The following is a 27,571-nucleotide window of genomic DNA, read 5'->3' as shown; positions in this document are numbered from 1 at the left end:
CTCAGAGATAAAGACAGGCTCCTCGCCCCTCAGAGAAGAGAGAGAGGGAGCCATCGGTGCCTTTTCTGGGCTCTTTGCAAGGTGTTCCCAGGGGTGCAGAGAGGGACTGGAGGTTGTGCATGAGCCCTGGACTCAGATTTGCTCTATCTTCCAGAATCTGTTTCCAGAACCTCACTTCTCTTCCCGAGTTCCCTCCTCCGCTTTCAAAAGCATATGTGAACCATGCCCATTCCTTTCTCTTTAGGTCACCAGATTCCTTTATGGGGCTGGCAGCGTGGATAGCCCCGGGTCCTGTTAGGGCATGTGAGCAGTGGTGGGGCTGAGATTTGCCAATCGCTCTGCTCTGGGGGATTTTAAGTGTTCCAGGACTGGGTGTTCCTCTAGTCCTCCTTTCCCCTCCCTTCCCGGATCCCTCTGCCTGTTCTCTTTCTGCAGACTCCGGCCAGCGGGGGACGCTGGAGGTGGAAGGGAGCTCATAACCAGGGGAAGAAAAGCCAAACTGTCCCAGCTGCCTACACTTAGTTCTCCGCTGCCCTTCCTTGCCCCTCCAGCCTCTCAGCTGGGTCTGGAGCACTAGCCCAATTTGAAACACCCCTCCCGCTTTGAAGGAGGCTGGGCTGGCCAGGGGGTTATTTTGGGAGCAGCCTCAGAGATCCAATGGCCTTGTTAGGGCAACACTGACCTTTCTGTCCCAGGAGGAGGGCAGGATTGGAGAGGGGCGGGGCAGCGGCTGGGAGATGGACAGCCCCGCACACCCACTGGGTGGAGAAGGGGGCCAGCCGGCTGCAGGAATTCAGCCTCGGGCTGGGGGCTGTCACCAAGGAGGAATTTCTCCACTTTGAAACAGACTGGGGACCCCTCCACCCCACCCCTTTCACTGTGCTTCTTAAAGGGATCACACCGTTTTTCCTTTGACTCTAGGGAAGCCAGACTTGGGACGCTCTATGGAGACTTTGAATCTTGCCCTCCTGCTTCCTTCCCAACTGGCAGCCTTCCTCTGGCTGGTTGAGTGGGGGCCTCCCAGGCATGGCACTGACCAGCCGACCCAGTGCTGATTTGGCTCCTGGGCTCATTCAGTCTCTGGTGGCATCTTGCTTTCCCCCTCCTGGGGCACAGTGGTGAGTCAGGGGCGTCCAGCCCTGAGTGTGCTTGGAGAGTGTCGCTGGCAACCCCCCCCCCCATCACCCTCTCTCCCCCACGCTGGAGGACGGTGAGGTTGTCAGGGGCTACGATGAGATGAGTGGGGGCCGCTTTGACTTTGATGATGGCGGGGCGTACTGTGGGGGCTGGGAGGGGGGAAAGGCCCATGGACATGGACTGTGCACGGGCCCCAAGGGCCAGGGCGAATACTCGGGCTCCTGGAACTTTGGTTTCGAAGTGGCGGGCGTCTACACCTGGCCTAGTGGGAACACCTTCGAGGGATACTGGAGCCAGGGCAAACGGCATGGGCTGGGCATAGAGACCAAGGGACGCTGGCTCTACAAGGGCGAGTGGACACACGGCTTCAAGGGACGCTACGGAACCCGACAGAGCAGCAGCAGCGGTGCCAAGTATGAGGGCACTTGGAACAATGGCCTGCAGGATGGCTACGGCACGGAGACCTATGCAGATGGAGGTGAGCCCAGCCTGGGGCCCCGCAGAGGGGGCCGATGAGTGAGGGAGGCTGGTGGAGGGTGGGAAGAAGGAGGGGGGATATGACACAGAATCAGAGGAGCCAGGACGCTATTTGCTGTGTGGCACCGGGCAAGCTGCCCTACCTCTCTCAGAATCCATTTCCTTGTCAGTAAAGGTGGGGCCAATGACAGGGCCATTGAGAGGGCTGGCAGCGGTGTTTAGGACAAGACCTGCTGTATAAATACACACTCAACACACATTCAGTAAAACCTAACTACTACTGTTTGCATGCTAGGCTTACAAACAGCCATGGAATATACTCTGGCTTGTGCTCTAGAAGAATTTGGGTCTAATCTCAACTTTGCCATGAAAGTTATTTTCAAGCAATAGATCATGAAGTGTTCATTCATTCACCCATCCATCCACCCACCCACCCATCTAATCATCCACCCACACATTCATTCATCCATCTATCCATCCTTTCATTTAGTGCATATTTCTGTGGTACCTCCTATTTGCCAGGTATTATGAAAAGAGTTAGATATAAAGAGGAATAAGATACAGCCCAAGGCTTCAAAGATTGGCTTTAAACAAGCCATTATACATGAGTAGGTACAGAGTGCTGTGGCAGAGAAGTTAGATTTGAGGAGGTCAGGGGCTGCTTTAGAAGAGGTGACATCTGAGCTGGATCTTGTTGGGAAAATTGCTTTAGAGAGGGTGTGAGAGCAGGAGAGAACAAGTAAGAAGCTCAAAAGCATGAGCGTGCCCGGTGGGTTAAGGAAATGGAGAGGAATTTTCTGTGGCAAACAGCCGTGGGGAGTGGCAGAGAAGATATCATCACATCATCCACTGGGTACAACTGCATGTATCACTTAGTTGAGCCTCAGTTTCCTCATCCACAAAATCGGTTTTAGAATGTCAGCGCTGCTCAAAATGTGGTCAGTAGACAGTATCAGCATCATCTATCCACCAATTCAAAATTCAAAATCAGGGGCCCCAACTAGACCTTCGGAATCCAAATCCAAATCTTGAGGGTGGGACTAGGCATTTGCTTTAACAAGCCCGCCTAGAAATTTTCATATACATTAAAATTTAAGAAGCAATGCTTTAGATCAGGTGCTTGCAAATGACAGATAGCGGGCCAAACTGGCCAGCTGCCTGTGTTTGTACAGCTTGTGAGCTAAGGGTGGAATATTTGAAAAAAATCAAAAGAAGAACACTACTTTGTGACATGTGGAAATTGTATGAAAGTCCCTACATAATATCCTTTTGGCCCACAAAGCCAATACTATTTACTATTCAACTGTTTACAGGAGAATTGGCTGGCTCTTGCTTTAAATGGTCATTTAGTTTCCCCCCAGATCAGGATAATTCTATGAAGTCTCCATAACTTGCCCCATTGGGAAGAGGAGCTAACACAGATACCTCAGAACTATATATTTTGGCATCTGTCAGATGCATGCGTAGTTATATTATATCACTATGACAGAGGGTGAGCAGTGGACAGTCCCAGAGTGGGTTTGGGGAGGGGCAGGAAGGGGCATGAGCCATCCCAGAGCAGAAGTTGTGCTCAAGCTGAGGCTGGTGGGCATACACAGAGGGGCCTCACGTACAGGATGGGCTCCTGACTGGGCTGCCCATTGGTGAGCCCGTGGTGAGGACCCACCCTCAAATGCATCTGCATGTTAATGAGGTTGTGTCCCTGGAGTTTCTGTGGGTGCAATGGCAGCTACACAGCACTGGCTGGAATTGGACAGCGCTGAGGACAATTTCTGGCTCCACGCTTCCTAATTTGGTGACCATCAGCTGTTTGCTGAATGTCTGCAATTCGGTGCAATTCAATTCACTGGATGTTTATGCTGGACACTGCACTGAGCGCTGGGGACAAGTAGAGAGCAGGCCTCAGCTTCTCTGGCTACAACAGGGAGATGATCCTTGAGTGCTTGCTGGGTGTCAGATACTCATGCAGAGTGGTGCACAGAGTGCCAAATATTCCTTCCCTAAGGTGTCTTGAAGGGGGAAACCTATTCATTCATTCATTCATTCATTCATTCACGCAACCAATGTTATGGGGCACCAACCAAGTGTCAGGCTCCATCCTACAGCAAGTTCCAGGAGCCAGGGCAGTGGGCAAGCAAAATTATGAAACAAATAGCAGAGAAGGAAGAGGGTGACTTTTTGGATGGTGTAGCCTGGGAAGCAAGATGGGAGGACTAGGGAGAGAGTAACGACTTTCAGGCAGAAGGAATGATGGTCACAAAGGCCCTGAGGCAAGACTGGACTTGGCATGCTTGAGGAACAGCAAGAGTGCCAGGGTGGCAGGAGTAGAGTGGAGGGGGACAGGCAGGGGTTGATGTTGGAGCTGAAGGTGTGAGCCAGATCACGTAGGCATTGCAGGGCCCAGGGCTTGATTCTGGGTGTGCACAGGAGCTCTTCAGGCTAGGTAACTGGAAGGCCTGTTCCTCTGGTTTGTCAGAGGCCCAGACTCTTCTTCCGAATGAGACAGTCCCACATCCAGCGGCCCTGGAAACCTCAGATCTCTCCCAAGCCACACACGAGGTGCAACTCTCCAAAATTAGATGTGGCCACTGCTTCGGAAAATCTCCTTAATCAACCTGTCATCAGTTCCCTGAGGGTTTGTTAAGGACCTGCCCTTTGCCCCATCCTGGGTAGTGCTGAAGAGAATGTGGACAAATAAGATCCTGTGATTAGAAACGGCTGGGAGTCAGGCAGCCCTGGGTTATTATTGTGGCTCTATCCTATTATTTAATCTCTTGGAGCCTTAGTTTCCTCACCAATAAAGTGGACTATGCTAATCTCTCATAAGATTTCTCATGAGATAAACAGGTACTCAATAAATGGTAGTTGCTATAATTACTATTCACTTTCATTAACTCATTCAATAATATGCATTGAGTGATTATTATGAAGCTAGCTCTATACTATACTGGTGGTGGGAGGGAGGAGTATAGACATGAACAGGATGGGCAAGGTCCCTATCTTCCAGAGAATCTAACAAGAAATTGTACTATAGTGTGTTAGGTACTAGGCAGGAAAGTACTGGGAACTAAGGGAGGAAGAGGTGAGCAACTAATCAGACTGAGGCATTCAGGAAGGCTTCCTGGAGTAAGTGGCAAGCTGGGCTCTGAAGTATGGAGTAAGCCAGGTGACAAGGGTGGGAGATGAGTGCCCCAGGTGGAGAGAACAATGCACGCAGGTCAGGAGGTCCAGAACTTACTGCCATCCGGGAAATAAAGCTGAAAGTTGCATCTCCTCCCCAGTTTTCGGAAGGACTGATCAAAGGGACAATATGTTCCATTTCCTCCAGTCCCCACCTTGCCTTGCGGTCAAATGTCGCAGGTGACTGCCTCCTCTAAACTAAAGGAGGGGTACCTGGGTAGCTCAGTCGGCTAAGTGTCCGACTCTTGATTTCAGCTCAGGTCATGATATCATGGTTCATGAGTTCGAGCCCCACATCGGGCCCTGCACTGAGCATGGAGCCTGCTTGAGATTCTCTCTCTCCCTCTCTCTCTCTCTGCCTCTCCCCTGCTCGCTTGCTCTCTCTCTCAAAATAAATAAAATAAACATTCAAAAATTTATAAAAATAAACCAAAAGAAACAGCAGTTTTCCAAACTGGAGGTATTGACCCATTAATAGGCAGTAAAATCAATTTAGTGGGTCATGACCTGCATTTTTAGAAATGAAAGAACAGAACAGAAAAATCAGAGTGTTTCACAGAGGATAAGAAAGCATTGTTTCCTGGAACATTTGTTCAGCTGAAGACATATGTACAGATATAATGTGTGTGTGTGTGTGTGTGTGTGTATGTGTGTGTGTGTGTGTATAAAAACTTCTGTGTTTACATGCATCGTGTATTTCTTTTTTTTTTTTTTTTTTTTTTTTTAAATTTTTTTTTTCAACGTTTATTTATTTTTGGGACAGAGAGAGACAGAGCATGAACGGGGGAGGGGCAGAGAGAGAGGGAGACACAGAATCAGAAACAGGCTCCGGGCTCTGAGCCATCAGCCCAGAGCCCGACGCGGGGCTCGAACTCACGGACCGTGAGATCGTGACCTGGCTGAAGTCGGACGCTTAATCGACTGCGCCACCCAGGCGCCCCGCATCGTGTATTTCTTACATGATGTGTGTATAAATGTATTTCCTACTGCAGGTCATGGTCAAAAACATTTGAAAATCACTATTCTAAAGTGACTTGACGTGGAACCCTCATCCAAGCCTCTCCATTCCCACGTCCACAGACTCTCCCTCTCCTCCAAGCCTGACACTTCAGCTGGGGGTTAATTAAGCTCTCCAGCAGCCTCCCTCCCCAGGAAGGAGAAGATGGAAGGAAAGGTGCCCCCTGGGGTCCCAAACCCTGCTGTAAACCTCCTGGCACCCCTCCCCTGCCTACAGCCCTCTTCCTGCCCTGGCCATATATAGCAAAACTAAAAATAGCTGCTGACTTAAAGCTCCAAAGCAAGCATACACCCAGGCCTTAAGTAGTAATGCTGCTTTGACGGCCTAGCTGTCTCCACCCCAGGGACCCGCAGACTCCAAGACTGGAAGGGCCATTGGCGATCTTTGCTTTCCTAGGTTCTTGATCTGGGGCCCGTGCCTTGGCCTCAAAGGCCCATCAGGGTGCAGGCAATATGTGTGCATATGCATATGGGTTATCTGTGTTTTTCCTCAGAGAGCCCTCTGATTCTTAAAGTAATCTGGTGCTCCAATAAGTTCTAGAACTACTTACTTATCTAGTCAGTAATCCCCTCCCCCAAATGTGCAGTGGAAAAACCAGGCCCAAGGCTGACTTTGTTCATAAAGCCAATAGTAATAATAATAGTTAATATGTTTGGTGTGCTTACTATGTGCCAGGTGCTGTTCTTGGCATGGAACACGCTATGTTATTTAAACTTTCACAACAACCTCGTGGGGAAGTACTGTTATCACCACGATTTTACAAACGAGGAAACAGAGACAGATGATTTAAGCACCGTATTCTTACTCATGTTCCTCTAGCTAGTAAGAGGCAGACATAGAATCAGATGGTAGTAAGTGATAATTAAATATTTCACAGTATAACTATTTTTAATAAACAATAAACAACTATACAAAATAAGACTGGCTACACCATGGGTGAGACCTAGTGCAAAATGAAAACGCAAGACCCCTTCTTCAATATCATTAAGAATTTCAACACAGTGACAGCCAAGAATTAAACCAAGTGCAGGGCCTTCTAAGTGCAGAGCCTGGAGCTATGACACAGGGGGTATGCTCATGAAGCAGGCCTTGACACTGGCCATATCTGCATGAGCCACTTACTGTGTCTTTACTCTGTGCCAGGCTCTGTGCTAAGAATCTTACACGTTTTATACTATTCAGGCTTCTTAATACTTTCATTGACTACCCTAGCGGTGTTTACATCTTTATGACTACAACCCGCTATAAGTTAGGTATTTCACATTGTAATTCTAGACATACACACACAAATGTAAAACTGAAATATATCACTGGAAAATAATATTTCCCTTCCTATATGCAGTACTTGCTATTGTCTCTTTTATTCCATCCTGTTGACAGAATTAAACTCTGCCCTGATAGAGTACAGCACTTAGAACAGAATTTAACATGTGGGTTAGTGCTATTATTATTATTATTATTATTATTATTATTATTACATGTTTAGCTATGACAACTGGGTCAAAAACCCAAGCTTCTGCTCTCTGGATCCAATTTTCTTTCTCTTGCCTAAAGCTGATGGCTTAAGCTCATTTTAGCCCAATTGACTCTGAACATGGGAACAAAATGGATTTGCCAGGATCTGGGTCTGAGCAATACCTAGTGTTCCACTATCTGGGCCTGGGATATGTGTTCCTTGAAGCAACTTTATTTATTCATTCATTCATTCATTCATTCATTCATTCGTTATCCACAGGAATATCTTTTCTATTGATCTGTTTGTCTACCTTTATGCCAATATCATGTTGCCTTTGTTACTGGAGCTTTACAGTAAATTTTATTTTATTTTATTTTATTACAGTAAATTTTATTTTTTAAGTTTATTTTGAGAGAGAAAAAAAGAGAGAGAGCACAAGGAGGGGGGACAGAGAGAGGGAGAGAGAGAGAATCCCAAACAGGCTCTGCACTGTCAGCTCAGAGTCTGATGAGGGGCTCGAACTCATGAACCATGAGATCATGACCTGAGCCGAATTCAAGAGTTGGATGGACACCTAACTGACTGAGCCACCCAGGCACCCCATAGTCAATTTTATAGTAAATATTAAAATCAGAGTAAATCTTCCAACTTTGCTCTTTTTGCTTATGGCTGGGTTCTTCTAGGTCATTTCCGGTTCTATATACATTATCAAATCAGCTTGGTCATTTCTAGTAAAAAGACTGATACGCATTAAAGTGATTAAAATTGCCTTAGACCTAGGGCGCCTGGGGGGCTTGGTAGGTTAAGTGTCCGACTCTTGATTTCAGCTCTGGTCATGATCTCATGGTTCATGAGTTTGAGCCCTGTATCAGGCTCTGCATGCTGGCAGTGCAGAGCCTGCTTGGAATTCTCTCTCTCTCTCCCTTTCTCTGCCTCTTCCCTGCTCACTCCCTCTCTCTCAAAAACAAACAAACAAACAAAAACTTAAAAGAAGTGCCTTAGACCTATACATCAATTTACAGAGAATGGGTAATGTAACAGTAGTGACACTTCCAATCCATGGACGTGGTAGAAGTCCCTATTTATTTAAGTCTTTCATTTCACTTAGCAATGTTTTGGAGTTTTCAGTGTTTTGCACACTTTTTTTCATTGAATAAAATTACAAGCTTTTTAAACGATATTGTAAATGGAATTTTAAATTTCATTTTTCCAATTGTTCATTGCTAGGTTATAGAAATGCAATTATTTTTGTCATTGACTTTGAATCAATTAATTTACCCTGCTAAATTAATTTTTTAGTTCCAGTGGGATTTTTTTTGTTCTTTTTCAGATTTAAAAGGAACATCTTTTAGTTTAAAATTTCTCGATTGCTATTAAAAATCAAGTGTGGAAGTCCTAAGAGGGGCACGTGGGACTTAGCATGTGGGGCTTGCAGTAGCCAGATCTGGGTTCAAATGCCCTCTGTGCCACTTCTTTCTTTAAAAAAAATTTTTTTTAATTTAATTCTATTTTTTTATTTTTAATTTATTTGAGAGAGAGAGAGAGAGCAGGGGAGAGGCTGAGACAGAGAGGGAGACATAGAATCCAAAGCAGGCTCCAGGCTCCTAGCTGTCAGCACAGAGCCCAATGCGGGGCTCAAACTCACAAACTACGTGATCATGACCTGAGCTGAAGTTGGTCCCTCAACCAACCGAGCCACCCAGGTGCTCCCCTGCTGTGCCACTTCCTAAATCTTTGAACATGGGCACTCTGAGCTTCCATTTCCTTTTTTCCCTTAGGGATAGCACATTCTCCTTCAAAACATGGCTGAAACAATGGAATGAGATAACACATAAAAAGCACTTAGCATAATGCCTGGCACATAGAAAGTGCTGAAACTATTCTCCTTTCTTGCATTCCCTTCACCGTCTAGAGGGTGAACTAATTCAGTATGGTCTGAACCACAGCTGTTTTGGGGAGACTGTTTCAGCACAGAAACTAGCTTTTGACTTGGGAGCAGTTAATAAGCTAAGACTTTGATTCAATTAGTTCTGCCTTGAGTCCTGCCAGTGTTGATGGAACTCCTGCCAGGCACGATTCCATTTCGAATGTAGAATCAGCATAATTTAACCTCATCTTGAAAATCTCATGTCCCAGTTCACAGCCAGGGGGCCAGTGTGACAGCCGGCTGAGCTGCTGTCATGGCAGCTTCTTGGCTTTATCTGGGACCCCAGGAGAGCCGAGCGGACCCTCAGGGAGACAGGGAAGTGGACACAATTAGTCTTTCTTCTCTGCAGCTTTGCTTTCTGTGATGTGTGTGTCCAATTGGCCAAGTCTCTGCACACGTGCTCCTGTCCAAGGCCAGGCCCTTGGGATTCATGGGGCTTGCTTGTTTCCAGAGCCTGCTAATTCCATGTCCCCAACAGCTGTTCCCTGGACCAGCCCTTGCTGCCACACCCTTGTGAGGAATGTTGAGCCTCATTTTCTGAGGGCCCTGGTTGAGGTTGGGGTGCAGGCTGAACGGGGGGATGGTGTTGCTTCCTGCCATAGACCAGAGGGCTACCCTTGTTCTCTTCTACCCCTTCTGGAGCTAGAGCCACAGAGTAGGTGGACAATTAGGTCCGGTCACGAATGAAGCATCCAGGACCCCTACTCGTTCCTCTATAACTGAGAGTTGACTGGCCCAGACCCACCTGGAAAAATCTATAGAATGATCCAGGGGCTGTGGGAAGGCCAGAACCCCTTCTCCCCAGGCAAGTAGTGAGCACCGTGAGCCTGGAAGTATCCAAGCCTATGCTGTTGACCATCATCTGGGCAATGTAGAGTGGGGGTCACACACCGAGGCCTGAGGGCTGCACACAGCCTGCAGGAAATGCTCTATTTGGCATGCACAGTGACGATGGGTTTTTTAAAATTTTTTTAATGTTTATTTTTTGAGAGAAAGAGAGAGACAGAGAGACAGAGCACGAGTGGGGGAGGGGCAGAGAGAGAGAGGGAGACACAGAATCCGAAGCAGACTCCAGGCTCTGAGCTGTCAGCACAGAGCGCGACTCAGGGCTGAAACCCACAGACAGTAAGATCATGACCTGAGTCGAAGTCAAACGCTCAGCTGACTAAGCCACCCAGGTGCCCCTGCACACATGATGTTTTTAAGACTTTTATTTTTAATTAAATTTGAATCCTTTATGGGTACCATCTTAGTAAAGTGATCAAATTTCACATCACCGATGACAGGACGGTCTTACAACATAGGCCCTTGATGGGATGTACAGAGGAGGGCACAGCATCACCTATACATACACCATTCCTGCCAGGAAGGTGTGGAGAGGAGGCAGTTTATGCAGGGCCTTGTAGGCCATCATAAGAATCTGGCTTTTACTATGAGAAAAATGAGGCCTATAAGAGTGACATGGTCAGATCTTGTTTAAAGGGATTCCTTTGGCTACTCTGTTGAGAGACTGGGGAGAGGAGGTGGTGCAGAAAGGTAGAAGCAGGGAAACAAATCAGTGAGCTTACTGACAGGTGAGAATACAAGCTTGGGCCACCATCTGACGGCGGCAGAGGTGGAGAGGTGGCTGAATTCTGGATCTACTATGAAGGTAGCATCAATAGATTTTGCTGATAGATTGGATAGGGGGAGTGAGAGAAAGAGGAGTCCAGGATGGCTCCAAGGCTTTGGCATTGCCCTGACCTGAGATGGGCCAAGAGTTCAAAGAGGGAAGGTCAGGAGCTCAGTGTTGGACATCGTGGGTGAGAGATGCCTGTTGCACATGCCACCTGGGCATGAGGGTTGTGGGCAGGCCTGAGCATAGAAAGGGGGCCTGAAATGGGGCACCTGGGTGGCTCAGTCAGTTAAGCCTCCAACTTTAGCTCAGGTCGTGATCTCACAGTTTGTGAGTTTGAGCCCTGCATTGGGCTCTGTGCTGACAGCTTTGAGCCTGGAGCCTCCTTCAGATTCTCTATCTCCCTCTCTCTCTTCCCCTTCCCCACTTCCTCTTTCTCTCTCTCTCTCTCTCTGTCTCTCTCTCTCTCTCTCAAATATAAACAAACATTAAAAAAAAATTTAGAAAAAGGGGGCCTGAATGACCATGGGGGGCCTCCTTTGAACCCAGACTCTCTCCCTTTGATATCTTTTTGCCTCCCCTACACCCAATTATTTCTGGTTTCCCAGGCCCTCAGGGCTACTGAGCCGACTCAGAGCCTGGCAAAGGCACTTTCACCCAGGTGACTGGTGTGCAGGGCTGGCAGCACCCAGGTGATGTCGCCTGGTTAATTCCCTGCTTCTTGTGTGACCTGTGGGGTGTCATCCGGGGTAGCAGCCTCTGAATGTGGGGATGGTGGAGCCCTGCAGGCCACGGGGACTTGTCCTACACCCGCTGTAACCTGACTCTGCTCCCAGGAGCTGGTCACAAATGCTGCCAGCTTCTCCGCTTTGGGTTGCCTTTCGGTGATCCCGGGAAACCAGGGACAGTGGAGCTCTGATGGGCGGCAGCACTTGGGAGCCGTGGGAAGGGAGTTTGGTGCCACCTTGCAGGCAAGCCAGAGAACAAGGCCGTGGGGTTGTTATAGGAAAAAAGAAATGCAGTCTAAATGCTCACACAAAAGGACTGCTACACTAACTCAAGAGAACCATGCCATGAAGTACTAAAACCATTAAAAAGACAAAGGCAGACCCACCTATACTAAGACATTTTAAGGAAACAAGAACCATTTGACAAATATTTATTGAGTGCTTACTATGTGCTAAGCAGTGTTTTCAGTGATGGGGCTAATGGTAGAGTGGGGGAACAGCTAAACATTTAGTCTATTTGTTATATGTATATCCTTGTAAATGAGCAGAAAAGGCCTCTTAGGACCTAGATTGTTAACAGTGATTACCCTTCTCATCCTGGGGAAATAGCACACAAGTTGTTGTTGTTGTTGTTGTTTTTTATTTTAAATACTCCTGTATTGTTTGAATTTTGTGCAGTGAGCATATATGATTTTTATAATTTTGTTCCAAGTTATTTATTTTGAGAGAGAGAAAGTTGGGGAGGGAGGGAGAGAGAGAGAGAGAGAGAGTATCTGAAGCTGACAGTGCAGAGCCCAATGTGGGGCTTGAACTCACCAACTGTGAGATCATGACCTAAGCTGACGTTGGATGCTTGATTGACTGAGCCACTCAGGCACCCCAACTTTTATATTTTTAAAGAGTGTCCTGCCCACCAACACATATACAACACTTACATATACAAATAAAAAGCCTTCAGGGTGAGGCGCCTGGTTGGCTCAGTTGGTTGAGCGTCTGACTCTTGGTTTCAGCTCAGGGCATGATCTCATGGTTTGTGGGTTTGAGCCCCGCATTGGGCTCTGTGCTGGGGGTGCAGATCCTGCTTGGGATCCTCTCTCTCCCTCTCATTCTGCCTTTCTCTCTCTCTCTCAAAAAAAAAAAAAAAAAAAAACCAAAAAACAAAAAGAAAAAAGAAAAGAAAAGAAACTGTCAGGGTACAAAAAAGGTTTGGAGGCTGTAGGCAAAGTTCCCCAGAATCTAGGCTCAGATCTCAAAAGATCCCCCTTTGTTCCTCTCCATTCTGGGGTATTCAGCAGTTCAAAGCGAGGCGGGATTGAAAGAGCTGGCAAGGCAGTAGATCTATTCTTTAATCTCAGATGAGCTATGGCCGGGCTGTGTGGCCTTAGGCAGGTCCCTCCACCTCTCTGTGTGCAAGCTTCCTCTGTAAAATGAGGAGGCTGAACCACACTTACTCCCAAGGGTAAGTCACTTTTTTCTTATATGCAACACCAGCTAATTGACTATAGCTACCTGCAGATGTGATAAGGGGTCCTATGCTCAGCCATATCAGGATCATGATTGATTAGCAATTACTGTTGTGGACACACTGTGGGTAAGAGATGGACCATATGACAGATTACTTGTTGCCTTGAACTAGGTGGTCTCGGAGGGCCACTTATTCTCAGGATTGAGATAGTCTCACCTTGAAGTTGAGGTTGTCAGTGAACATGCTGCACATTTGTAGGTATCAGGAACATACCAGTCTGTATTACATACGGGGTGCTGGCACCAGCTGCTACCATCTCATGAGAGCCCATTACTAAATGTTCAGGAATTTTGCAAGCTGGCTGTTCAACTGTTGGTAGCCTGTCTGGCCGCGGTGGGTATACTTACAAGATGGAAATTGGCTAGCACTACAAAATCAGGGTTGTTTGTTTATTTTTCCAAAGAGCTATTCTACCAGCACACCACTGAACATTGTGCTAATATGACATGCCCTTTTTTCCTTCTCACCCAGATGAAGGGTAACCAAGTAGCCTGCTTTGCCTGGGAACTGTCCTGGTTTTAGTACTGAAACTCCTAATCTTGGGAAATCCCTCAGTCTAGGGCAAACTGGGATGACTGGTTACCTTGCAATCCTTTCCCATGAGGTGAAGGGAGCCAACATTTGTTGATGAGAGTCTGAGAGCTCTGCTAGAGAACCCATGTAAATACTCCAGCAGTAGACGCTGCAGGACACCCTCAGATACCCCCCAGGGGCAGAGTCCTCCTTCCCCTTGCTGCCAAGAGCATTGGTCACTGATGGCTCACAGCCAGGCACTGTTGTCTGTCAGAAGGAGCTGCCTAGCTCAGTGGGCAACCCAGAGCTAATGACTGCTTGATACAGGAGTCCAAAGACCCAGCCTCTTTGGACAACTCTGAAGGGCCATACTAGCTCCAGAGATCCCCATGGGATCACTACAAGCCTTGCCTTGTTCAACTTGAAGAAGTTCAACTTCTTCTGCAGTTGAATCCAGAAGATTCCTTCCTTCCTTCCTTCCAGATGCTCATCCCAAGAGTATTCCCCCAAAATCACTCACATGCAATCTTGGCTTCCTAGGGACCCAAGACTATCCTTGAGGCACTCGGAAACCACTGCAGGGTTTTAGGCGGGGTCACCTGATCAGATCTACATCTTATTAAGATAACGACTCTGGCAGCAGCAAAGGGTGGACTGCAGCATCAGGGGAGGCGGGAGACCAGGGGAGATGCTGTTGTAGTTAACCAGGAGGCACTGGTGCAGCCTGGACTAGATGGACGGGGTGAAGATAAAGAGAAGTGGGGGAAATTAAAGAAATATTCAGAGTCAGGTCTGTCTGTTTCCAAAGCCCAAACAATTTCCATTATTCTGCTGCCCCCAAAGATGTCTCAGGCCTGGCTTGCTTTCTCAGGGACACTGGGTCCATGGTATTTATCAAGGTGGGTTAGAGTTGAGCTGGGATGGGTCCCCTATATTTAGGAGCATCTATATAGGTATCTGTGGCATAAGGGCAAGCTTGTTCACTGCTGTGCATTCCTGGTTTACATGGCCCAATTTTGGTGCACCTGGACAAGAGCCACTGACTTCTGGACTCTCGGTTGCTCAGTCCCCTGCCTGCCATTCTCCATCTTAAACAATGTCTGAGATCTGCTGATGACACTTCCATAGTCCTGTCAAAGATCTTGTGCTGACATCTGACACTATGGGAAAGGATTTGAGGAAGGACCAAGAATGGCTATTAGACCAAATAGACAAGATATAGATGAGATAGCTGTATAAGAGGTAAGAAGTGACAAATGTCTCAAGCAATGAGAGTATGGAGGAAAAAAGATACTCCAGGAAGGTTTTCTGGAGGAGATGACTTTGAAGCTGGGCTTTGGTGGATTTAGGAAGACAAAACTAGGAGGGTGAATTGGGACCAGGTCATGAAGACAATGGACTGTCAGGTCAGGACTTCCATAGGCAGCGGGGACCACAGGAGAGGAGTTAGCCCTGATTCTTCTCTCTCCATCTCTGTTCAGTCCTCCAGGGACACTGGTGTTCAGACCTCAGACAGTTTCCTGGAAATAGGCAGGTGTCACTGGCCAGAGGGGGTGATGTTCTCAGTGTCCATTCTGTATTTGGAGGCAGAATCCCTGGTCTGGGCCACATGTCTCTTCTCTGGGTCAAAGTGGGTTCTGGATCTCCTAGACTTCCCTTGGGTTTCTGAAATGGTCCGCTCCCTTCAGAGCTGAGGTCTGGATGAAGGATTGCAAACCTTTAGCTCATAAGGGATGTTCTCAGATTCCTAGAGGCGTAGAGGAGAAAGCACTGGTCAGGACACCTCGCTGTGACCACCAACAGCTGCTGTACTTGAAGCAAGTAATTTAAATTCTTAGTTTCGATTGTTCCAACTATAAAATCACAATGATGACACCTATACCTGTTAGGGTATTTTTTTTGTCTGTGGGAAACAGAAAACCCTAACTCCAAGTGAATTAAATAAGCATTTTCTATAGAAATATAATGTGGGCTACAGATGCAGTTTAAAATTTTCTAGTAGCCACATGTAAAAAGGTGAAATTAATTTTAATAATATATTTTATTTAGGGGCACCTGGATGGCTCAGTTGGTTAAGCGTCTGACTCTTGATCTCAGCTTGATTTCAGGGTCTGAACTTGAGCCCTGCGTTGGGCTCCATGTTGGGTGTGGAGCCTCCTTAAAAAATATATATTTTATTTGACCCATTGACCAAAATACCATCTCTACATGTAATCAATATATAATTATTAGTGATGTATTTTACATTTTTTTGGTGCTAATTCTTTGCAATCTGGTGCTCAATAACCACCTGTGTCTCCTGGCTGCCATGTTGGACAGCACAGACTTAAACAATAAGGATATTTATAATCTCACATAAAGAAGAATCCAGAGGTAAGAGAGTCTCAGGATTGGTTAACTTGGAGGCTCAACAATGTCAACAAGGACCCAGGGTCCTGCCATGTTCTGCTCTGCATCCATATAGTGTCAACTCTATTCTCAGTGGCTTCATGGTACTAGGTTGGCTGCCACAGCTCCAGGGGTCACCTCCACATGCAGCAATACCCAGCAGCAGCAGAGTATATGCCTGCATGTTTCTCCTTATAAGAACTAGGAACTCTTTCCTGCCTCCCTGGCCCGCCCCCCAGCAAACTCTCCCTCCGGTCTCAATGCTGGATTTCATCAAATGCTCACATCGAATCCAATCATTGGCAAGGTAAGTAGACATGAAGTCTGGCTGAGAGCAATCAGGATTTACCCCTGGATAAGGAACCTTTCTCTGAGGCCCAGGAAGGAGGTCTGGGCCCTTGAACAGAACGAGGTTCCATCAGCAAAGGAGAAATCCGCTATTGGGTAACCACTGGGATCTGCATGACACCTGCCAGGTACAGCATGTCACAGGTTTGACAGAAGGAACGGAGCCAACTGGTTAACGAGAGGCTAGTGTAGAGTTTTGCAGCTCTTACTCAAGTTGCATATTTGAGCCATCAGAGGTGCTTTAAAAAACTCCAGTGTCCACGTCGGTTAAGTCATAATCTCTCCCCTAAAGGGTGGATCTTGTACTATAAATATGGTTTCCAGAAACTACTCTCTCATGTGTGTCTAGAGGGTGTGGAGGCAGGTCTCATTGATGAAGAGACCCCCCCCCCCCCAAATTTTCTTCCTCCCAAGGACAGAAACTTTAAGGCCTCCTGGGTCACAGATGTGGCCAAAGCAGCCAAGCCTGGGCATCCCAGCACATAAGCCTGCTTTCTTACAAGCAAGCAGACGTAGGTGGAAAATTGGAGCTGGGCTCGTTCTCTCCCTCTGAGTTCTTTCTGTCCTCCCCGGCTCCTTTTCAACTCTCCAGTTAATCCTTTCTGGGCGAGCTTTTCTGAGCAAAGATTCTAGCCTGCCAAAACTAGCCTTTATTGAGCACTTACTGTGTACTAGCTGCCTCACATATGGTTCATTTATTCCTTGGTCCGCCAATCCTCCCTCACCACCTAAGGCCTGGACCATTATCACTCTGCATCACTGGTGTGGCTGCCTAACATTTATTTCTGTGGTGGTTGCTTAAATCTAGTCTATCCTTGGCGCTCAATTCTATGCCTCTTGAGGGTGGAGATCATGTCTATTTATCACTGTGTCCCCAGTATCTAACACCAAGAATTCCAGGTCCATAGCAAATACTCGTTAAATTCAAACAAGTGAATGAACAATGATCTAAAGTATGTATCATTATCTCCATTTTAAGAAGGACAAGCTGAGGCTCAGCAGGCTTAAATAGTTCGACATGTTTTAGAACTATTTGGCATCAGAGTCAAGGTTGAAACCCAGCTTATTCTGTACTAAACCAGAAGGGCAACTGCAGGAAGATGATATTCAGGTTTTATTAACTTTAGGAGCCTGGTCTGAGGGACAGAACGGTATTTACCAGCCTTTTACATGTACCCCAATAATTTCCAGGGCTTGGGCTGCTAAATCTAGACCTGACCACATTGGCAGCCACCGCCAGTCACTATTGAGTACTTACCATGTGCTGAGTCATGAAGGAAAAAAGAAAATGTGGTTCCTGCCCCTGGAAGAATGGAAGGGTGATATCACTGCAGAGAAGATACAGATTCATCAGACGTTTACTGTAGGCTTCCTTGGGCCTGGGAATTGTGCTAGATGCTGGGATCATAGCAGGAATAAGCTGGATATGGCTCCCTCCCTCTTGGAAGCCAAAGTCCAGTGGGAAAGGCTTATGGTGGACAAATGACCTTAACAGTTATTTAATTGCAATTGGGAAAAGTGCCAAGAAGAACAGGGAGACATGACATCATATGGCAGTACTCAGGGGGCAGGGTTCAAGAAACCCTCCTGGATGAAGTCATATTTAAGCTGAAACTTGAAATATCAAAAGAAGTTGGCCAGGGGAAGAGAGAAGGGAAGAGCATGCTGAGAAGAGGTGGAGGGGGGCGGGAGCATGTGCAAAGGTCCTGAGGTGGAAAGGCAAATGTGACTGGAGAGGGGGTCAGAGGCTGAGAATCCTGCCTCTTACCATGAGGGCAGTGAGAATCCCTGTAGAGTCTACAAGGCCAAGTGAGGGGCCAGCCCAAAGGTGATCAGGAAGCACTTCCTTCCATAGAAAGCTCATCTTAGCCAGATGGCTGTGGGCAGGGTCCTCCTTTTCCCTCTCTTCAGATGCAGATGCTGCGTTCTTCCAGTCCCCAGGGAGAGCTGTCCTGTCTTAGAGAGAGTCAGGCTGGGGATGGCCCCAGCACTTGGCTTTTCCCCCTTCCCAGGGCCCCGTCACTCCCAGTCTCCCCTGGGTGTCTGTGCCTCTTGCCACTTGCTTGTAAGTTTCCTAATATAGCCTGGCCGTTTCCTCCCCAGCTGGTGGCCAAGAGCAATCTCAGTTTCTCTTGGGCTTAAAGGGACCATGTCAGCCCATCTCACGCCAACTTTAAGCTAAAGGTAGACTGGTTGATTTAATTTCACAAACGTGTCCAACCCAGAGATTAGATGTCCTCTGTCTTTCTCCCAGGTTACCAACTTCTCTGCTCCATTCTTGTTCACTTTCTCCTTTCACATATTTGTTTTTCTTCTTTCTTCTGAGCACAGTAAGGAGCACAGCTGGACATGGATGGGAGTTTTGGTATATTTATTAGCTTTGTCACCTTGGGTGAGTCTTATAGGAACCATTAAATACCTCTCTGGGAGTGAGCTGTGCAGATTTCTGGAGGAAGACTGTTTCAGGCAGAGGGAGCAGCAAACAGAAAGGCCCCGAAGCAGGGGCATGGCTCATGGAACGGGAGGAACAATAAGGAGGACTTTGTGGCCAGAGTGGAGTGAGGGAAAGGAGGAACGGAGGGATGTGAGGACAGAGGAGCGATGGGGATGAGATCAGGTTAGGTCTGTGGATCACTAAGGACTTCAGCTTTTCCTCTGAATGAGAAGAGGCAGAGCAGTGTCGTGATTTTTGACTTTATTACATTTGGACAGAATCCCTGTGATTAGTGAGCTAGGAATGGACAGAGGCGCACGGACAGAGAGAGACCAGCGTGGCAGCCATTATGAAAATCCAGGACGAGAGACAACAGTGGCTCAGGCTACCGCCTAGTAGCAGGGGGGTGTGAGAAGTGGCCGGATTTCAGATTCACTTGGAAAGGAGAGTTGACAGGATTTTCCAATGGCTATTTGCAGAATGCTGTGCTGGAGTGGTTTTTTTCTTAAAAATTTATTTACAAATTAGATTATTTATTACATCAAGGTATAGTTTCCAGGCAGAGAATTCATTTTAAGTGCACGGTCTTGACAAATGTATACACCTGTGTAACCACCAGTACAATCAAGGTGTAGAACATTTCCATCAGTTCGGAAAGTTCCCTTGTACCCCTCTGTGGTAGATCCCTCCTACCTGCAGCCCTGGTAACCACAGATCTGCTTTCTGTCACTATACTTTAGTTTTTTTTCCCCAGGCTTTTATGTAGTTGGAATCGCACAGTTTGTATTCTTTCATCTCTGGCTTTATTCATTTAGCATGTTTTTGAGATCCATCCGTGTTGGATATGCCAGCAGTCTATTCCTTTTTAACACTGACCAGTATTCCACCGTGTGGCTGACCACCGTCCATCCATTTACCAGTTGATGGACATTTGGGTTGTTTCCATTTTTTTAAAAAAATTTTTAATTTATTTATTTTTGAGAGAGAGAGATACAGAACACAAGCAGGGGTAGGGCAGAGAGAGACAGGGAGACACAGAATCCGAAGCAGGCTCCAGGCTCCGAGCTATTAGCAGAGAGCCCAATGCAGGGTTCAAACCCACGAACCATGAAATCATGACCTGAGCTGAAGTCGGACGCTTAGCCAACTGAGCCACCTAGGAACCCGGGGTTGTTTCCTTTTTTGTTGTTGTTTCCTTTTTAATCTTCCCCAAACCCTAGAAGGTGGGTATTATTTTTCCATTTTCCAGATAAGCAAATTGAAAATCTGAAGAAGTAACTTGTCCAAGGTTCTTCAGATCAGATATTTGAGATCAGTTTGTCTCTGACTGCAAGTTTCTGTCTGTCCCCTTGCCTCCCATATAATGTGACCACATGTGAATGAGCTTAGAAAGGGGAACACATTAGTTTTAACTCTCCACTTTCTCATCCCCTGGACCACGTTCTCTTTGCTCTGCTCTCTGCACCTGCCACACAAACCCATTTTCCGACTTCCTCAGCTTGAGTCAGACCTTGGGTTCATACCCCAGTTCTGCTCCTTCCTTACTAGGTGACTTTGGGCAAGTCACACAATCTCTCTGAATCATCCACCTGTGAAATGGAGATCATATTTGCATCTTCTTCTATGAGATCATGTCCAGTGATATCTCCTTTCTCTCTCTCCACTTCCCTTTGGCCCTTTTATAGCTCATATTCCATGGTCATTGGCTTTCCATGGCTGGTCACTGACAGGAGGAGAGCTCTGATGTCCCTCTCACTGCTGGCTGTGTGCCTGCCTGTAGAGAGGCTGCAAACAAATTAAGCCAGACTTTCTGGTGGTGAGGCCCAGAAACTGGTATTTTTTAGAGCTTCTGAAGGGCAGCCAGGATAGAGAACTGGGGGCTCAGAGTGTGAACTTCGGGCATCAGATAGACTTGGGTTTGGATTCTGCCTCCTTGGTCAAGTCACTTAACCTCTCAGACCACCAACTTCCTCTCCTGTAAATGAGCATCGTCAAGGGACCCACCTGATAGGAAATTTGAGATGTTTAAATGAGCCCTCGGCACTGTACGTGACTCTTAATGCAGTCTCTTCATGCAGAAAGTGATGGGGGCGGGGTGGGAGTAGGGGCCCAAGGTGGAGTAGCCTGGGCTGGGAGGGACCAGATAGTATAGAGTCATAGGGACATGCTGTCCTTCCCCTGCAGAGTCACAATGCAGGTCCTTCTAGAATTCCAGTGTCTCAGAGTTAGGCCAAACTTTAGAGAGTTTCATATCTAACATGTCATTGACAGGGCAATCGAGGCCTTAAGAAGGGAAGAGAGTTGCCCAAGGTCACACAATGAGATGGAGTTTCTGGGGAGGTTCAGCCAATCAATCAGCAAATATTTACAGAGCACCCCTATGTGCCAGGCCCTATTGTAGATGCTGGGGCTACATCAGAGACCAAAACAGGAAAGATCCCTGCCCTCATGGATTTCCATTCTAGTGAGGAAAGAAAAGCAATAAATGCAACAATTAAGTCATATGATATGTTAGAAGAGGATACATACTATAGAAAACAGTAGATAAGGGGTAGATAAGGGTGCTTGTGCTGAAGCAGATGGCAATTTTAAATAGGGTGGTCAGGATAGGCCTCACTGAGCAGAGACATGAAGCGTATCTGGAGGGAAGGAGTTCCAAGCAGAGATACCGGCCAGTGCAAAGGCCCGAATGGGAGCATGCCTGTTGGGTTGAGCTTAGGAATCCCTTACCTGGCCAGCTGTTTCAGTTCCCTAGACATCCTGGGCATTTGCTGGAAAGAAGGCCATTTGGGGCCTTTTTTGGTTAACCAGGGTAAAGTATCAGCTCGTGTTAAAACAAAAGCTCTGAATTTCCCCCCACAAGTCCGTGAACACTATGGCAGATACTGTCCTGCATGCTGAAGGCATAAAGATGAAGTCAGGGAGCTGGCTTTCGGCAGGCTACTCACATAGGCTCTTGTTCCCAGGAGCTCACGTGCTCACACCGATGGACACGCAAGGCCTGCACTGATGATACCTCCTTGTACATGCCATTATCCTGTACACACACGGTCTTACATGGTCTCAGTTTCCCTGCTGCCCACAACCTCATACACTCAGCCTCAAGTGCCACATGTTATTCTGTGCTTTAACACTCAGACAGCCTTGCATACTTAGAACATCTCACATCCCCATGATGTCACCTCCACAGGACCTTGGGCACTTAGCCCACCTTGCACGCTATGATGACTACGCGCATGCATTTAACCTCGCACATAGATAGATGTACCTGCTCCCACAAGTCCGCACGCTTTGAACCTCTACTGGTTTTGCACCCTCACTCAATTTTGCCTTTCCTTTCATACGCAAGACCTCAAATACTCGCATGACCTTACGTTACATCTCATTACATCACACTCATGTGATCTCGGTCACCCTCTGTGCACACACTGCCTCGCACACTCATGATCTGACAGCCTCCCAGGACCCTGCACACTCCCACAAATGCAAATATTCACACTACGGCACAAACTCACTGTCTTGCCCACTCATGCTCTTGCACAATCTGTGCACTCGTTCCAATTCACACTCACCGAACCTCATCTGCTCGGGCAACTTCGCACTTTAAAACTGACTCACCCCGCCTGGCATACTCGTGACCTTGCTGTGCTCCTACCAACAGAAATATTCACACCATCCCGCAGACTCCTTTTGGCCACTCACTCGTTTAACCGCACGCACTCCGGGGCCTCGCCCGCTCACGCAGCGTCACACGCTGACGCCCACTCGCGCGACCTCACTGTGGCCGCCGGGAATAGTCCCGCCACTGCGCTGCGCAGAGGGCGGTCGCACTTCTGTCCTCGCACCCTCACGGACCATGCGCCCCCTCCCCCCGCGTCGCCCGCCCTCCCACCCGCGCGCTCGTCGCCCGCCCTCCCACCCGCGCGCTCGTCGCCCCGGCCCGCCTCGCCCCGCGCCCGCAGGGCCCTCCCAGCCGCCCACTGACGCGCCCTCTCCTCGCCCGCAGGGACCTACCAGGGCCAGTTCACCAACGGCATGCGCCACGGCTACGGCGTGCGCCAGAGCGTGCCCTACGGGATGGCCGTGGTGGTGCGCTCGCCGCTGCGCACGTCGCTCTCGTCCCTGCGCAGCGAGCACAGCAACGGCACGGTGGCCCCGGACTCGCCCGCGTCGCCCGCCCCCGACGGCCCGACGCCGCCCCCGGCCGCCATCCCGCGCGGCGGCTTCGCGCTCAGCCTGCTGGCCAACGCCGAGGCGGCGCGGGCGCCCAAGGGCGGCGGCCTCTTCCAGCGGGGCGCGCTGCTGGGCCGGCTGAGGCGCGCGGAGTCGCGCACGTCGCTGGGCAGCCAGCGCAGCCGCGTCAGCTTCCTCAAGAGCGACCTCAGCTCCGGCGCCAGCGACGCCGCGTCCACCGCCAGCCTGGGCGAGGGCGCCGAGGGCGCGGAGGGCGCCGACGAGGCCGCGCCCTTCGAGGCCGACATCGACGCCACCACCACCGAGACCTACATGGGCGAGTGGAAGAACGACAAGCGCTCGGGCTTCGGCGTGAGCGAGCGCTCCAGCGGCCTCCGCTACGAGGGCGAGTGGCTGGACAACCTGCGCCACGGCTACGGCTGCACCACGCTGCCCGACGGCCACCGCGAGGAGGGCAAGTACCGCCACAACGTGCTGGTCAAGGGCACCAAGCGCCGCGTGCTGCCGCTCAAGAGCAGCAAGGTCCAACAGAAGGTGGAGCACAGCGTGGAGGGCGCCCAGCGCGCCGCCGCCATCGCGCGCCAGAAGGCCGAGATCGCCGCCTCCAGGTAGGCCCCCGGGGGCTGGGCGCAGGCGGGGTGGGCCCCCGCCGGGGAAGGGGGTCGCGGGGGCAGGGCGACCCTGGAGGCCCGGTCTCCAAGGCTGTTCTGCTTCTTTCACCGTCAGGGCTTCTCCCCGACCTTTAGAGAGTTAACTGGAGGTGCTTCTGGTCCCCTGTCCATCCACCCATTCATCCAACCCTCCATTCAGTAACCCTTCCGTTCATCCAGCCTTTCTAAGAGCCACCTGGACGACCATCTCTTCACCCCAACCACCCACTCCACTTTCTGATTACACATTCAACCCCCAGCCACCCGTCCAGCCACCCAGTCATCCATTCATTCTCCCAGCCCCTTCATTCACCTAACTTCTCCACTACCCGCCCGAACAACCACCTCCAGTCACTCAGCCTCTCTAACATCTACCTGGACAACCACCCACCCACCCAACCACTTCCTCCTCCACCCCCACCCACCCATCCAACTTTCTATCCTTTTACCCGCCCAACCCTCTATTCATCCACCTGTCCACCCAACCGCCTAGACACCCGCCCATTCAACCACCCATCCACCCCTTATTCACCAGCCACCCATGTTCACTCACCTACTACTCCTATCCGCCAAGCCACCCATCTTCTGATTGATTTATTATTATTATTATTATTATTATTATTATTATTATTATTATTTTAATTTACATCCAAGTTAGCATGCAGTACAATAATGATTTCAGGAATCGAATCCAGTGATTCATCCCCCATGTATAACACCCAGTGCTCATCCCAACAGATGTCTTCCTTAGTGCCCCTTACCCATTTAGCCCATCCCCCCGCCCACAACCCCTCCAGCAACCCTCAGTTTGTTTTCTGTACTTAAGAGTCTCTTAATGTATTTTTGCTTCCCTTCCCTTATGTTCATCGGTTTTGTATTTTAAGTTCCTCATATGAGTGAAGTCATCTGATATTTGTCCTTCTCTGACTAATTTCACTTAGCATAATACCCTCTAGTTCCATCCGTGTAGTTGCAAATGGCAAGATTTCATTTTTTTTGATCTCCGAGTAATATTCCATTGTGTGTGTGTGTGTGTACACACACACACACACACACACACACATATATATATATATATATATATATATATATATATATATACCACATCTTCTTTATCCATTCATCCATCAATGGACATTTGGGCTTGTTCCATACTTTGGCTATTGTTGATAGTGCTGCTATAAATGTTGGAGTGCATGTGCCCCTTCAAAACAGCACACCTGTATGCCTTGGATAAATACCTAGTAGTGCAATCGCTGGGTCTTAGGGTAGTTCTATTTTTAATTTTTTGAGGAAGCTCCACACTGTTTTCCAGAGTGGCGGCACCAGTTTGCATTCCCACCAGCAGTGCCAACAGGTTCCTCTTTCTCCGCATCCTCGCCAACATCTGTTGTTGCCTGAGTTGTTAATGTGAGCCATTCTGACAGGTGTGAGATGGTATCTCATTGTGGGTTTGATTTGTATTTATTTCCCTGATGATGAGTGATGTTGAGCATTTTTTCCTGTGTCTGTTAGCCATCTGGAGGTCTTCTTTGGAAAAGTGTCTATTCATGTCTTTTTCCCATTTCTTCACTGGATTATTTGTTTTTTGGGTGTTGAGTTTGATAAGTTCTTTATAGATTTTGGATACTAACCCTTTACCTGATATGTCATTTGCAGATATCTTCTGCCATTCTGTTGGTTGCCTTTTGGTTTCGCTGACTGTTTCCTTTGCTGTGCAGAAGCTTTTTATTTTGATGAGGTCCCAATAGTTCATTTTCGCTTTTGTCTTCCTTGCCTCCAGAGATGTATTGGGTAAGAAGTTGCTGCGGCTGGCAGAGTCAAAGAGGGTTTGCCAACTTTCTCCTCTAGGATTTCTCTAGCAATCCTCTAGGATTCCTGTCTTACGTTTGGGTCTTTCATCCGTTTTGAGTTTCTTTTTGTGTATAGTGTAAGAAAGTGGTCCAGGTTCATTTTTTTGCATGCCACTGTCCAGTTTTCCCAGCACCATTTGCTGAAGAGACTGTCGTATTGCGCAGGATATTCTCCTGCTTTGTCAAAGATTAGTTTGCCAGACGTTTGTGGGTCCATTTCTGCACCAAGCCACCCATGTTAACATCCATCCATGCATTCATTCACCTAGCCACCTCCGTTCACCAAATCTCCTCCATTTATCCAACCACCCCCATCACCCAGCCATGCTTCCATCCACTGAAACAACGTCCAGTCCCACCCACCTACCCAGTCACGCAAGCACCCATCTATCATCCGTCTATCTGATCCCCTCCAGTGTCCAACTGTAACTTCCACTCACTCAGCTGCTATCACCCATCCATCTACCGGCCCTGTGTCCAGGCACCTTCCTATCCATTCAGCAACCACCCTTTCATTCACGTTCAGATCCCTCCATGTCTTCTCATTGTACTTCGGAAAAGGTTCTAATGTTGTCTTCAAACATTTATAGCTCTTGCTGTGCACATGGCACTATTTTAGTAGTTTATAAATATTGACTCATTTCATTTCCTTAAGGACTTTATAAGATGGGTACGATTTTTATTTACATTTTACAGATCGGCTAAATGAGGCTTAGAGAGATAAAGTGACTTGTTCCAAATCACCCAGATAGTGAGTGGCCCTTCATAAATCTGGTTCCTACACTTCCATTTAGCCCCTTTCCCTTCCCTTTGCTTTCCTTCCCTTCCCTTCCCTTCTTTCTTTTGAGAGAGAGAGAAAGCGTGTGAGCGGGGGAGGGGCAGAGAGAGGGAGACAGAGGATCAGAAGTAGGCTCCTCTCGCTGTCAGCGCAGAGCCAGACCGTGGGGCTCGGACCCACGAACCACAAGATCATGACCTGAACTGAAATCAGGAGTCGGACGCTTAACCGACTGAGCCACCGAGGCGCCCCATCTTGTTGCCCATCGAATTCCTACTCTTCCTTCAGGTCAAGCCTGACTCCCTTAGAGGGCTGATGAAACCCAGTCCCTGTCACTTAACTGCATGGACGTTTTCTTAGAACATCTTGCAGTTGCAGCTATATGCTGCTCATGGGATTTGTTTTTAGCCTACCACTTATAAAGGGCTCCTTATGGGCCGGTCACTGTTCTGAGACCTTTACTTAACTGAGACCTTATATTAACTCACTTAATCTTTGTAACATCTCAAAAAGGTAGGTACTGTTATTATTGCCATCTCACAAATGTGGAGTGAGCTGCAGGGACATCAGCGGGTGTGACAGGACAGTGGTGAAAAGCATTCGTCTGTCCTGGTGCCCATGACAATCCTGCTGGTGGCTCTAAATGGCCTGGGCTGGAGGCTGTGGCTCTTTGGTCTTCAGGGTTAAGCCAACCTAAGACCAAATCCCGGATCTATCCTCTGTCAGCTGAGAGCTGGGCGGATCAGTTTGCCTGTCCCAGCTTGAGTTTCCCCACCTGTGGTACAGCTATTTCTTTGTTGTATGTTCTCGGCCAAGTCCGTTTTCTTCTTCAACCTCCATTGTGTCATCTTGAAAAATAAGGTTAGTCTGAGGGTTAACAAAGACAGTGCAGGTCCTGTGGTTTACAGTCCTGTCACGGGGCGAGTTCTCCTGGAAGCCGAATTTGAGGTGGAGATCAGGGTACAGCAAGTTTATGGGGAGGACTCAGGATCAACATTTGTGGGGAAGGGAAGGAAGCTGGATTGGGCAGGAGACGCTGGGCTGCAGTGCAGTCCCTACAAAGGCCTCAGCCAACCACGAGGGGTACGCTGCTGTGGAGACGACCTTCAGAGCTGTCCCTAATTGAGGTGAGGTCGCTGGATCTTTACACCCTCTGCATTGGGTGCAGCTACCTTCCAGAAAGGGGTGTGAGGGGCACCTGGGTGGCTCAGGCGGTTAAGCATCCAACTTTGGCTCAGGTCATGACCTCACAGTTTGTGGGTTCAAGCCCCGCATCGGGCTCTTTGCTGACAGCTCAGAGCCTGGAGCCCGCTTCGGATTCTGTGTGTGTGTGTCTCTCTCTCTGCCTCT

The 27,571-nt window shown here is 48.4% G+C and overlaps 1 protein-coding gene across 1 annotated transcript in view; it reads left to right on the top strand.

The window, feature by feature from the left end:
• The first annotated feature begins 425 nt into the window (after positions 1-425).
• The window catches only part of JPH2 (junctophilin 2), a 73,436-nt gene continuing 46,290 nt past the window's right edge, over positions 426-27,571 (top strand). The window contains exons 1-2 of the mRNA XM_086702265.1: positions 426-1,615; positions 22,753-23,548. Of these exons, the coding sequence (XP_086558391.1) occupies positions 1,237-1,615; positions 22,753-23,548 (1,175 nt within the window). The 5' untranslated portion in view covers positions 426-1,236. The remainder of the gene's footprint in view (positions 1,616-22,752; positions 23,549-27,571) is intronic.

This window comes from Puma concolor, chromosome A3 (genome assembly GCF_028749965.1).
Source record: "Puma concolor isolate L17-30 chromosome A3, mPumCon1.1.hap2, whole genome shotgun sequence".
Classification (NCBI taxonomy): Eukaryota; Metazoa; Chordata; class Mammalia; order Carnivora; family Felidae; genus Puma; species Puma concolor.
Note: the sequence above shows the minus strand (reverse complement) of the source record. Positions and strands in the feature narration are given on the sequence as shown.